Below are 12,948 nucleotides of genomic sequence, written 5' to 3' on the forward strand. Positions count from 1 at the left end.
TCTCAGGTTGAGAAGAGGGGGGGGGGAAGTGTAATCACAAAGCTGAGACTGGAACACACAAGGCTTGAACATTGAAACTGGTAGGAAAACATCAAACTGGGAGATGTAAACACAGTCAGGAAAACATGGAGACAGTGGAACACATGCTATTTCAGTGCCAGCAACATGGGAGGGAAAGGGAGTATTTAGATTTAAGGGGTAATGGTGTTGAAGAGCCAAGCTTAAATGAGCTGTTAAGAAAATCTTCAGAGGATGTAGTGTTTAATTATGTACTTAGTTCCCTTAATTAAGGAGACGATGAATAATGGGTAAGATTGAGCCCTTTCCTTATCTCTGCTCCAGTAATCCAGTCCAGTTGGGGGCGGTAATGCACCTTAGAGTTGGTTCCCAGCCGCCATATAAAAACCACAGACGGAAGACGAACCAGAACTATTCACTTTCCGGGTCAGTTTATTAATGGTACCTGCTTCTCAAAACAGCAAGAATCCCGAGGCAGTGTTTAAAATTTGAACTAAACGTTTTGTGAAATAAAATAAACATCACAAGAAAAATACCATGTCAGACACGGTAGGGGTACGGTTTAACTAACGTCTTGCTTGTCTGAATTGGTTGAAGAGACAGAATAATGGTTGAGCAATGCTAACTAGCAAGCTACGTTATCCGCTATGTGGGCCGAGAAGAGTAGTGTTTGCTAACACAAGCAATCTACTGTAGGTAACGTTAGCTAGATCGAAAATAGTGCCACTGACTGTGCACGAACGGTATAACATTAGGTTTTACTTTTACAAGATTGTAACTAGTTATGTCACCTGGTTCTCCATTTTGGATCTACTACGTACCGATTCAACTTATTCTGTTTGGCAACCATGGAGTGATTCGTGACATGTTGACAGTGCAATAGGCTGGCTGACCATGTTGATGGAATGTTGTATGTACATGTCAATGGGACACTTATTACAGGAGTCAAAAGTTGTTAATTTCTGTATATTCCAGGAGACAAAACCCTCAAGTGGAGATGGAGGTGAGAAGAAGGATGGAGAGTACATTAAACTGAAGGTGATCGGTCAGGTAAGATAATATGAAGTGTGGATGCATCTCAGACAGGAGAGTTCGCTTCCTTGCCTCTTTTCCTTTCCTATACGTGCTAATATGAAAGGACACTGGGGGAGCCATAGGCCTTTTCTCATTTGGGAAAAAGTCTGTCCCTCTCTCCTCCGCCCTCTCTTGGAAACCGATAAGTGGTCGAGGAGAGTGTCAATTCGTTTGTAGGCAAATAGAAGAGGGTCCTCCCTCCCTCCCCCTTCCTTGATAACCTCCTTTTGGTAAGTACGCGCAAGCAAATATTTTTATAACTAGCTCATTGTTCTTTCTGTGGCACAAGTGTATCCTACCTGAGTCCTTAGGACAAGTTTTGAAATCTGCCACACCCCCTTTGAATCAGCTGTTTTCTCGAAGGAGAAAAGCATGCAAACATTTAAACCATATGCTACTCATCCTTTTATCTATAAAATGTATATCACAACTAGCTAAATTCGTTTTTATCACTTTATACATTTATTTTGGGATGCCACCCTGTAAACATCATTTGCCTGATGACACACCATTGGAGGAGTCTCATTTCATACTAGTGCATTTCCGTCCACTTTCCATCTCCTCGGTTACCTTTGACCTTTTTCAAAAGGAGGACGGAGGAGAGAGGATGCAGCAGTTGAGTAAAACCAATTGAGAAAAGGCCATATCCTGGACTAAAAAGCATTTTTAAATGGGAATTCTCCATTGATCTTGCTATTTAGTCCTAGACTAGTCTGGGAAAGCACCCCTAGAAGCCTGGCACACGACTAAGTTCTGTTCACCAGTTAGGCAACAAAAAAAAAGCCTAATTCTATCTTTACTTTCAGGACAACAGCGAAATTCACTTCAAAGTGAAGATGACAACACATCTAAAGAAGCTAAAGGAATCTTACAGTCAAAGACAGGTAGAGTTATGAAGCCAAACGATTGGCCCATCTCATTTTGACAATGTGGGTCATAACTTCAGAATGAATGTCATCATGTTCCCAGTATCTGATGCAACCATGTGTGATTCCTTCCTGCAGGGTGTACCAATGAACACCCTAAGGTTTCTTTTTGAAGGACAGAGAATCTCAGACAACCAAACCCCCAAAGAGGTACCCAACTCATCCCTCTTCCCTTGTATCATCCATACAGCCACTAGCCTGGGTGCCAGGCTGTTTCTCTTTGCAAACCCTTATGGAATTACCATTCCAAACATGAGCAGACTGGCACCCAGGTTATACAACCACCACTGTCTCTTAAAATAACATTTTTCTTATTTATTACATTTTTTTAGGTGACATTTCAATTTTGTTTTCTGTGAACCTTGAACATGCTTGCAGATAAACTTTCCCCTGCATCTTTGTCTGGTTTTCTCCCCCTCCCCAGCTTGGAATGGAAGATGAAGATGTCATTGAAGTGTATCAGGAACAGACCGGTGGACTTTAGAATGATTAGACTTGCTATATTTTTTCTCATTTTGAATTTTGTATGTATTTTGCTTTTGTGCTTCGCGCCATCTGGATCACACACTCTATTGGGGCTTCCATGTGCGAGGGCACAAAGAACGACTGTTAGAATGGGTAGACGATCTGTTCTTTCTCCTTTTAAAACGCCTCGCACAATCATTTCTTCTCCCTCCTTTACAATGCAGGTAACATTGTAGTGCAGACAGCGTCATAGCTGAATGTCCCCTATTGAGAGATGGCACGCATACAATGACTGGTTTTCTCTAGACTCTGCTACACATGCCTCTTTCGCACCTAAAGTTGGAATATGCCACCTCTGAATGCTAAAGCATTGTTTTGAATCTGTTTAACAATCCCAGTTTCCTACCACTGATTGATATGGTCTAATGATATTTAAAATGTTTTTATGATCATGATGTATATTTTTGCATCCAGTATTTGTGTGTAATAATTGTCTGTCCGTGGTCAGGGTTCCCCAACTGGCAGGCCGAATTTGGCCCACGGGCCAAAAACAATATTTTTAATTGTTGGACATAAGACTGTAAAAACACCAGCGAACCTGCTACAAGTGATTTTAATTTTGGATATCTGTTTCAAAGAGAGAGATGTGATCATATACACATGTAAGCAAGGCTTGAAATTATGTTTTAGTCAAATATATCTGTTTGGGCTTCTTGGGGTCAATTTGCAGTCTCCAAATTATTCGTAATTATGTTCTGGCACCCTGACCACCCTTTCAAGAAATAAAATCAGCCCGTGGCTGAATCTAGTTGATGCCTTTCCTAGGTGTTCTTTTTATTTCTATTTGAATTATGTTCAGATCATTTCAAGGGGTTAAAGTTTCTGTTTAATCTCTGGCCTCTTCTTGGATTTAAATGTTTTTCTTGGATTTAAATGTTTTTCTTGTTTGTCTCCTTTTTTTAAATCAAGGTAATCTTGCTGTATTGAACCACAACAGTAGCCACACATAGTAATGTCAATGCAACAAATGACTCCTTATGGAGGCTTTGATCCGGATGGTTTGAAGCAGATCTTTTCTTTTTTTGAATAAAATGTTTAACAAAAACAGGACTAATAGATTCCAACTTTGACACGTGTATACCATTGCAGACCAAACAAGGATGTACTGAATTAGGACTGCAGGTTGGATTCCTGTCCACCAGAGGGCGCTCTCGTCATGTTTATGACTGAGTATTTATTTGACATCTCACATTCCATGATACATTATGAAAACAACTTTGGCCATGTACATAGTCACATGCAGAGGGTTTTTACCCTGCTTCCTATCCTCCATTCAAGGCCTTGGACAATATAAAAGCAAAATGATAGTCTTCAAATAACTGTCCAGTGTGGGGTTGGCTGTGATAAAAGTTTTTTTAATGTTGGTTGGAAATGTCACTTTTACTCCAATATGTAGCAGTGATGCTTCTCAATGCGATTTTTAATATGTTTACTCACAATTATCTTACCTGGGAAAAGGCAAGTGTGGAACTGTAGAGAGGGAGGTTCCTCATGAGTACATCACCGCGCTGCAGACGGAGCGAATATTTATTTGTAAAGCGTCCGATTTCATGGAGGCCCAGGGAAGGGAGGATGGCGTGGAGTTTGAAGGGGGGAAAGGAAGAGGTGGGGGAAGAGTGGAGGTTGAGGGAGGGGGAGTAGAGTCATTGACCAGTGACAGGGTAAGAGAAACAGCAGAGAGAGTGGAGAAAGAGAGCGACTTAGGGTCAGGTCAGTAAACTGTGTGTGTATATATCAGGCCCTGGGTTAAGACTGCCTAGAGGAGATCTGGTTTCTAAGCCTGGGATACCTCACAGTGGCAAAACACTACCAGATGTGGGCCAGCCAGGAGACAGGGGGAGGGGATGGTGTGTGTGAACTCACGATATGAAGAGAGAACATGTCTCAATGCTATATATCAACTCAGTTACACATACAGCCTTTTGCTTTGGCCATTGTGCTCGCAGAACACTGAAAGTTGCTCATATGTGTGGATCCTGACCCACCCAACCCTGACCAGTTACATCACCTTATAGAAATGTGAAACACAGCAAGAGATGATGGCCTATAATTAGCTCGATGTTTTGTCAGGTTAACGTGCAAAAAGTCCATACTCTTTCAATCAGACTACGTTGACTGCAGGCATCTGTCCTTGATTGGACTGCAATATCATTTTGGTCTTTGCAACAGTTTTAGAGCAAATAAGATCTTTCCCCCAAATATTTATATTGTTCAACAAAATCATGTCTGCTTGTTGAATTAAGTACTCTTGTTTCCGTTGCACAAGTGTAACAGTAATACGGTGCAATACACGTTCAGGTCATTACCGTAGGCCTACTGACACTCCAGTTGAACACTACACGTAATAGATACAGAACAGATAACACAAAATGTTGTCTAAAAAATTATATTCTGTTACACTCCGCCCTGTCTAGGACACACAACCAAAACAAAAGGGGGAGAGGGGAACTCAAAACAAGAGAAGACAAAAAGGGAGATCTCACATTTCAGCAGGAAAGGAGGAGATCCGCTTAAGGCTGTGTGTTGATTTCCTGTTCGTAAGCTTTAGGGGCAAATCCCCCTTGAACTCATCATGCTAGTTCTTTTTCTACAGAAATACCATCTTTATCAATGGCTCTGATATATTGACCTGACACCATTGGAGAGATACTATTCCACAGCCAAGCAGAGTGTGTAGAAGTTAGACCTGGAGGATAGAACAGGAGACAACCAGAGAAACTAAATAGCAACATGCTGTGTAACAGGGTAATGTGTCCACACTACAGACGGTCTTATAGGGAGGATTGTGCAAGCAGATGTTAAAAGTAATTGAGGACGTTAGGTGTGGAATTGTTGATATTCCAAACAATGTTAAAACAGAATCTCTATCTCTAGGCCTTCATTTAGAGTATAACCTTCATTTTAGGAAGTCGTCACAATCTCGCTGGTTTTACATTGCCTCGTTCAAGGATCTGTTTTAGACTCAAAACGTATGCTTAAAAACATCCAAAACGAACACCAATGACGTTCAAGTGACCGCAGGTTAAAAACGTCGTCATTTTATTCTGTGAAACTGTACAGATACAAGCCATATTGCATTAAGAAACATCAAGTAGAAACAGCAAGATTATAATTCGTATAAATACATATGTTCTTTTGAAAAAGAGTGAATATTTACAAAATGTGGCCTGTAACGTGGCAATTTAATAGCGACAACTTACAGCTAGACTACATCCCAAATGACACCCTATTCCCTATGTAGTTCAATACTTTTGACCAGGTCCCCTAGGGCTCTGGTCAAAAGCAGTGCACTATATAGGGAATAGGGTGCCATTTGGGACATAAACACTACACACAAGCATAATACAACAACAAAAAAACTGTGTGTTAGACATTTCTCTCTGTGCCAAGATGAATGTTCTCAGATGTCTGCAAGTTAGTGTAAAAGTAACATCAGCCACACGGAACAAAAACAGGTACATCAATTTAAAAGTACAGAAGCAAGGAACGAAATGCACATACTCCAAAAACCTTTGTAATTCCTTGCAAAACTTAACAGACATTGGTCTTGTCAGACATTAGCCCTGTATCCCTCATTTCTCCTTGGATGAGAAACTCACTACATAATACAAAACAGTTGAAAACACATTGAAATGCCATGGCAAAACAGACGTTCTTTGTTGCTGCTGTTACGTCACTGGGTGGCACATTCTGGTTTAAAAGTCATGTTTAAATGAGATTATAGAATGTTTTAAAATGTTATGGGGGTTACTGAAAAGTTCAAACCCCTCAAATAATGAACAAATGTTCAGTCAATGGCTCATAAGGTTGTCAGGAGGGACATTCTCAAAGTAAAGTACTTTTTTCAGAGTTCAAATGTCCAATAGGAGATGGGAAGGGATACGCTCAGTCGGTTTCATCAAAAATATTTTTTTTAAACACATAACTCCTCCACATTAACCTTCTATAAAGTTCATACGGTCGTCTCTCCTTGGTTGCGCTTACTGAGCCGTTTGTAAAACCTGCACCAACTCTGCAATGTTTTCCCCGACCAGATCCAGAACCCGGACGTGATGCCCACTATCATAGTCATCAGGTACTTGATCATGAACACCGTGAAGTCCGGGGTCATCGGGGCAAAGTTGTTGGCCGGGCACGGCACCGCGAAGCGCTTACACGTTTGCATGTGCCAGGTCTTCTCCCATTGGTCGCGGAAGGCCTGCTCGTAGAAGTAACAGGCGATGACGATGGTGGCGGGGACGGTGTACAGGACGCTGAACACGCCGATTCTCACCATCAGCTTCTCTAGTTTCTCCGTCTTGGTGCCGTCGTGCTTCATGATGGTTCTGATGCGGAACAGAGACACGAACCCGGCCAGGAGGAACGAGGTTCCGATGAAGAGGTAGACGAACAGAGGGGCCAGGACGAACCCTCGTAACGAATCCACGCTGTAGATGCCAACGTAGCACACCCCTGTGAGAAGGTCCCCATCCACTTGCCCCATGGCCAGGATAGTGATGGTTTTGACAGCCGGTACCGCCCAAGCCGCTAGGTGGAAGTATTGAGAGTTGGCTTCAATGGCCTCGTGACCCCACTTCATACCAGCAGACAGGAACCAGGTGAGGGACAGGATGACCCACCATATGGAGCTAGCCATGCCAAAAAAGTAGAGGATCATGAACAGGATGGTGCAGCCCTCTTTCTTGGTGCCCTGGGCCACTGTCTTGTAACCGTCCTCTTTAAACTTGTCTATGCAGACCACTTTATCCTCCAGGAAGAAGCCTGCTGTATAGGCCACCGCCACCATGAAGTAGCAGCCTGAGAGGAAGATGATGGGCCTCTCCGGGTAGCGAAACCTCCTCATGTCTACCAAGTATGTGAGCACAGTGAACAGTGTACTCACACAACACAAGATAGACCAGATACCCACCCAGAGTTTGCCGAATTTCAGTTCCTCCTCGCGGAAATACATTAGTCCGTTGGGCTTGGTGGACTCGCATGGGGCACCACAATCTTTCACCCCCAGGAATTTGTAGTTGAGGTAGGTTGGGACCTGAAGTTGTAGGGGACAGGAGAAGGGCTGGGCAGCAGGGCGACCGATGTTTGGGGGTAGGGTCATGAGCTCAGGCAGGTTGGGAGTGGGGTCCGAGGTAGGGATATCCGTGTCTGAAGTGTTTTGACCCACACAGATCTCCCCAGCGCCGTGGACGGGGAAGTTCTCACAACGGAGTCTCTCTGGCCATTGAAACCCGAACTTGTTCATGAGCGCCTCGCAGCCCTGGCGTGCGCGCTCGCACAGTGATCGGCATGGGGGGATGGCCTGTTCTAGAACTGTGCACACCGGTGCGTACATGGAACACAAGAAAAACTTAAGGTCCATGGAACACTGGACCTTCACGAGCGGGTAAAACTGATGGACCTCCAGCCCAGCATCCTCCTGGCTTGTGTGTCCCAAAAGATTCGGCATGATGGTTTGATTATAGGCAATGTCCGTGCAGAGAGGGATGGAAATTTGCTGACAAAAACCGTGTTCTGGTATAGAAATTCCTTTCTCGCCATGATACTGACCGGTACACGGCTCCAGCATTAGGCAAACAATCACCAGCGCGCACCCCGTTATCCAAATCCACTCACAGGTTCTCCTTACCGCCATGATAGCAGCCCCTGTGTTCAGAACAAAAAAAAGTGTCTAAGAATATTACCCCGGAGCTGCAAAAAACACAAATCAATTTCAGTCCACAAAAGGTTGAAATGTCCTCTCTTCTCCCGTCTATATAAAAAAGGAGAGGAGCCTAAAGTTAAAACAAAGTTAAATGCTTGAAAAATGCCCTCGGTCGCTCTCCCCACATTCCTTATTCCAGTGTTCACAGAACTCTCCAAGAAAATGGAGGATTGCTGGTGAGGGATTTATTTATTCCAATCAAACCACTGAAAACCTGTGAAATTACAATAGAGTAGGTTTTTTTTGCAGTTCGTTTCCTTACTGACCTGGTTCTTCGTATTGAAAACAAACGTATGACTTGAAAATGGAATGCGTTGACTAATTTCTTCCAGATTCCCACAATCTTCTTTACATCACATTATAGGTTGAAGCAACATTGAAGTCTGCAAAACCTCATGGTTTTCCATCTCGCCTTACAACTCAGCCAATGTTCAACTCGAGGCGCATTGGTAGGCTATGCTCTACGATTAACCCGGCTCAAAGTCTGTAGTAAAAGACAAATCTCTTCAAAAAGTATACTACTCGTCAAACTATTTCTTCCCACAACGCTAAGACCGTGATCTGCCTTCTAGAGAAACTTGCACGATTGATTCCCCACACACTACAGAGTTTGATCGGTTTCTTGGTGCCCACACATGCGTATTTTCAGGGGCGCCTTGAAACCACACTTTCTCCACCAATTGAACGATTTGTTTTCTCTCCCATCTCGTCATTGATTGGAGAGAAGTGAAAAGGGTGGAGTTTTATGCTATCTTCAGCGATACAGTGGATGAGCTTTTTTTTAAACCTGATTTGTTTCTCAATTAAAATATAAAAATGTTTTAGAATATACATTTTTTATATTCTATGTTGGGAGCGGGCTATAGATAATTTAGGAGACATTCAAACATTACAAGTTGAAAAATAACATTAGACCACCTATCCTACTCTTTACAGCTTCTTAGACCTACATGAAGTAATTTATGTTCTTTTGCATGCCCTATATCTCGTTCTGTTTGTCAGGAAAGTGTCCAGGGTTAAACTCGTAAGCCAGGCCTCTGACAAAGTAGAGCAATAATTGTAATATTTATGGTATTGTTTATTTCAGAGTGGAGCCCAAAGTTTCTGGTAAATCATCTTGGTATGTGGACTGCGAAAACTGTTAGGCAGCCAAGAACATTTTACTCATGACTTGAATCTCCATTATGTATGTTTTAGAATTTTGCCCATGGCTCATTCATCAAATATAATTTTAAGTTGTTTGTTTGTTGAGTTTTTCAAAACAAACATGTCCTTATAATGTCATTCTTGGTGGATGTCAGGTCGTTTTTTTGGAGGGTGTTAGAGATGGCCTTGCATGCCACTGATAGAGTCAAACTAATGGGCTGCTATTGTTGTAATGACCGACGCTGGAGATGAGAAGCAGGTACGGGGAGTCAACATTTATTCAGGAACAGACAGGTAACAAAACAGGAACAGCGTCAGCACACGGGTAAACAACGACAAATGACAATTAATGCAGAAGCCGGGAACAGAGCGGGGAACCAGACAGATATATGGGAGGCAATGACAGAGGTGAATGAATCCACTTGAGTCCAATGATCGCTGATGCGCGTGACGGGGGGAAGGCAGGTGTGTGTAATGATGGTGGCAGGAGTGCGTAATGCTGGGGAGCCTGGCGCCTTCGAGCGCCAGGGAGGGGGAGCGGGAGCAGGCGTGACAATTGTACCCTATTGTATGGTAATGTATTAATGTTTATACCATTTTTTGCCTCTCCTTATTCCTAAACATTCTTCATCTTTTCCTATTGATTGGATATCTTCACACCCACAATAGTGATTATCATGAGATGGCAGCACATAGCCTATATGATGTATAATTTATGTAGTTACATAGTAGTAGTCTATACTCTTAGAAAAAAGGGTTTCAAAAGGGTTCTTCAGCTGTCCCCATAGGAGAACCCTTTTTGTTTCCAGCTAGAACTCTTTGGGTTCCCTATAACCCTAAAGGTTTCCACCTGGAACCGAAAGGGTTCTACCTGGAACTAAAAAGGGTTCTTCAAAGGGTTCTCTGATGGGGACATCCAAAGAACCAGTTTAAGTTCTAGATAGCAAAAAAAAAATCTAAGAGTGTGGGTATTGATTTTTCCTACTTTCCTACATGGTTTTCATGAAGCTTGCTCTTTTGTAATGTGTGTGTAATATAATGACTGTTTGTTTTCTGTAGAGATGGTGGTCCACAGAGTTGGGAGAGCTTATAGGGAGGAAATGCCTTGATGTTTCCCATCCAGCATATGGATTTGCTGTTGCTCTCTCTCTCTCTCTTTCTTTCTCCTATACATTCTGTTTTTCAATCAAGGCTCCCAGAGCAGAGAAAGCCATACCGTACTACCCCTCCCCTCCTCCCTCCATTCCCCTCAGAGAGACCAGCAGAACATAACCCCCGGGGTCCGCAAGTACAGCTATGTATTTATACCATCCCGCTGAATCTATGCAGCAAACCATATGGGAATGTTTTTGACTCAGGGCTGAAAGCAAGCTGCGTTGAAAAAGAGAGAGCTCTGTGTGTGTGTGTGTGTGTGTGTGTGTGTGTGTGTGTGTGTGTGTGTGTGTGTGTGTGTGTGTGTGTGTGTGTGTGTGTGTGTGTGTGTGTGTGTGTGTGTGTGTGTGTGTGTGTGTGTGTGTGTGTGTGTGTGGGCGGACATGTGTGTGTGTTTATACCTCAACTGTCACTGCAGTTTCTCAATGGGCCCTACTAGCCTGAAGACTACCACTGTTCCCTCTCCTATATGAACACATTATAGACCTTAACCCCAATCTCCATCTGTTATGAATGACTATACAGATACAGTCTTTGTAATCTGTTGTGAATGACTATACAGATACAGTCTTTGGGACCTGCATAAAACACCGTATCTAGGGACACACGCATGCTGATTCACGCAGTGGAAGGTCAATCTAATTGGGTTTTATTCACCAGATAATCTAATGCTGTGTGTCCTTATAATGATATCTAACTGCTACACCACTATTCCCTATATAGTGCACTACTTTTGACCAGGGCATATTTGTGATGCAGACTCCAGGTCTGGGTGATGGGTGTCTTCAGAAAGCTCTATTTTTGCTCTGCTTTACTGGCAACATTGTGTTATACTTAACACTATGCTGTGGCTGCTACAGAACCTAAGTAGGTGGCCTCTCCTTTTTGCCATCCTCTGTCTGTTGATTATTACCAGGGAGTGAGAATGAATATCTCGCTGTTAAATCTTCAAACATTGATGGGAAATGTTGGTGAGAGTGCCTTTGTCTCTATGCTGGGGCGGCAGGTAGCCTAGTGGTTAGAGCGTTGGACAAGTAACTGAAAGGTTGCAAGATAAAATCCCTGAGCTGACAAGGTAAAAATCTGTCGTTCTGCCCCTGAACAAGGCAGTTAACCCACTGTTCCTAGGCCATCATTGAAAATAAGAATTTGTTCTTAACTGACTTGCCTAGTTAAATAAAGATAAATATATATATATATATATATTTCACCTTTATTTAACCAGGTAGGCCAGTTGAGAAAAAGTTCTCATTTACCACTGCGACCTGGCCAAGATAAAGCAAAGCAGTGCGACAGAAACAACATAGAGTTACACATGGGATAAACAAACGTACAGTCAATAACACAATAGAAAAATCTAGATACAGTGTGTGCAAATGTAGTAAGATTAGGGAAGTAACGCAATAAATAAGCCATAGTGGCGAAATAATTACAATTTAGCAATTTAACACTGGAGTGATAGATGTGCAGAAGGTGAATGTACAAGTAGAGATACCGGGGTGCAAAGGAGCAACAAATAATAATAAATACAGTATGGGGATTAGGCAGTTGGGTGGGCTATTTACAGATGGGCTGTGTACAGGTGCAATGATCGGTAAGCTGCTCTGACAGCTGATGCTTAAAGTTAGTGAGGGAGATATAGGACTCCAGCTTCAGTGATTTTTGCAATTCGTTCCAGTCATTGGCAGCAGAGAACTGGAAGGAAAGGCGGCCAAAGGAGGAGTTGGCTTTGAGGATGACCAGTGAAATATACCTGCTGGAGCGCGTGCTACGGGTGGGTGTTGTTATGGTGACCAGTGAGCTGAGATAAGGCGGAGCTTTATCCAGCAAAGACTTATAGACGACCTGGAGCCAGTGGGTCTGGCGACGAATATGTAGCAAGGGCCAACCAACGAGAGCATACAGGTCGCAGCGGTGGGTAGTATATGAGGCTTTGGTGACAAAATGGATGGCACTGTGATAGACTGCATCCAATTTGCTGAGTAGAGTGTTGGAGGATATTTTGTAAATGACATCGCCAAAGTCGAGGATTGGTAGGATAGTCAGTTTTACGAGGGTATATTTGGCAGCATGAGTGAAGGATGCTTTGTTGCGAAATAGGAAGCAGATTCTAGATTTAATTTTGGATTAGAGATGCTTAATATGAGTCTGGAAGGAGAGTTTACAGTCTAGCCAGACACCTAGGTATTTGTAGTTGTCCACATATTCTAAGTCAGAACCGTCGAGAGTAGTGATGCTAGTCAGGTAGGCGGGTGCGGGCAGCGATCGGTTGAAGAGCATGCATTTAGTTTTACTTGCATTTAAGAGCAGTTGGAGGCCACGGAAGGAGTGTTGTATTGCATTGAAGCTTGTCTGGAGGTTTGTTAACACAGTGTCCAAAGAAGGGACAGAAGTATACAGAATGGT

General features: G+C 42.9%; 2 protein-coding genes across 2 annotated transcripts; one reads left to right on the top strand and one right to left on the bottom strand.

Annotated features, from left to right (window-relative positions):
- Window positions 1–413: 413 nt before the first annotated feature.
- On the top strand, window positions 414–3,588 carry LOC139566217 (small ubiquitin-related modifier 1). Its single transcript, XM_071387259.1, has 5 exons — window positions 414–567; window positions 994–1,068; window positions 1,899–1,976; window positions 2,097–2,168; window positions 2,443–3,588. The coding sequence occupies exons 1-5, from the start codon at window positions 556–558 to the stop codon at window positions 2,500–2,502; spliced, it is 297 nt and encodes a 98-aa protein (XP_071243360.1). The 5' UTR covers window positions 414–555; the 3' UTR covers window positions 2,503–3,588.
- A 1,977-nt stretch (window positions 3,589–5,565) lies between these two features.
- Window positions 5,566–8,895, bottom strand: LOC139566309 (frizzled-7-A-like). Its single transcript, XM_071387419.1, has 2 exons — window positions 8,511–8,895; window positions 5,566–8,186 (listed from the first exon to the last, which is right to left on the bottom strand). The coding sequence occupies exon 2, from the start codon at window positions 8,173–8,175 to the stop codon at window positions 6,496–6,498; it is 1,680 nt and encodes a 559-aa protein (XP_071243520.1). The 5' UTR covers window positions 8,176–8,186; window positions 8,511–8,895; the 3' UTR covers window positions 5,566–6,495.
- Between the last annotated feature and the right edge of the window lie 4,053 nt (window positions 8,896–12,948).

Source organism: Salvelinus alpinus, chromosome 38 (assembly GCF_045679555.1).
Source record: "Salvelinus alpinus chromosome 38, SLU_Salpinus.1, whole genome shotgun sequence".
Lineage (NCBI taxonomy): Eukaryota > Metazoa > Chordata > Actinopteri > Salmoniformes > Salmonidae > Salvelinus > Salvelinus alpinus.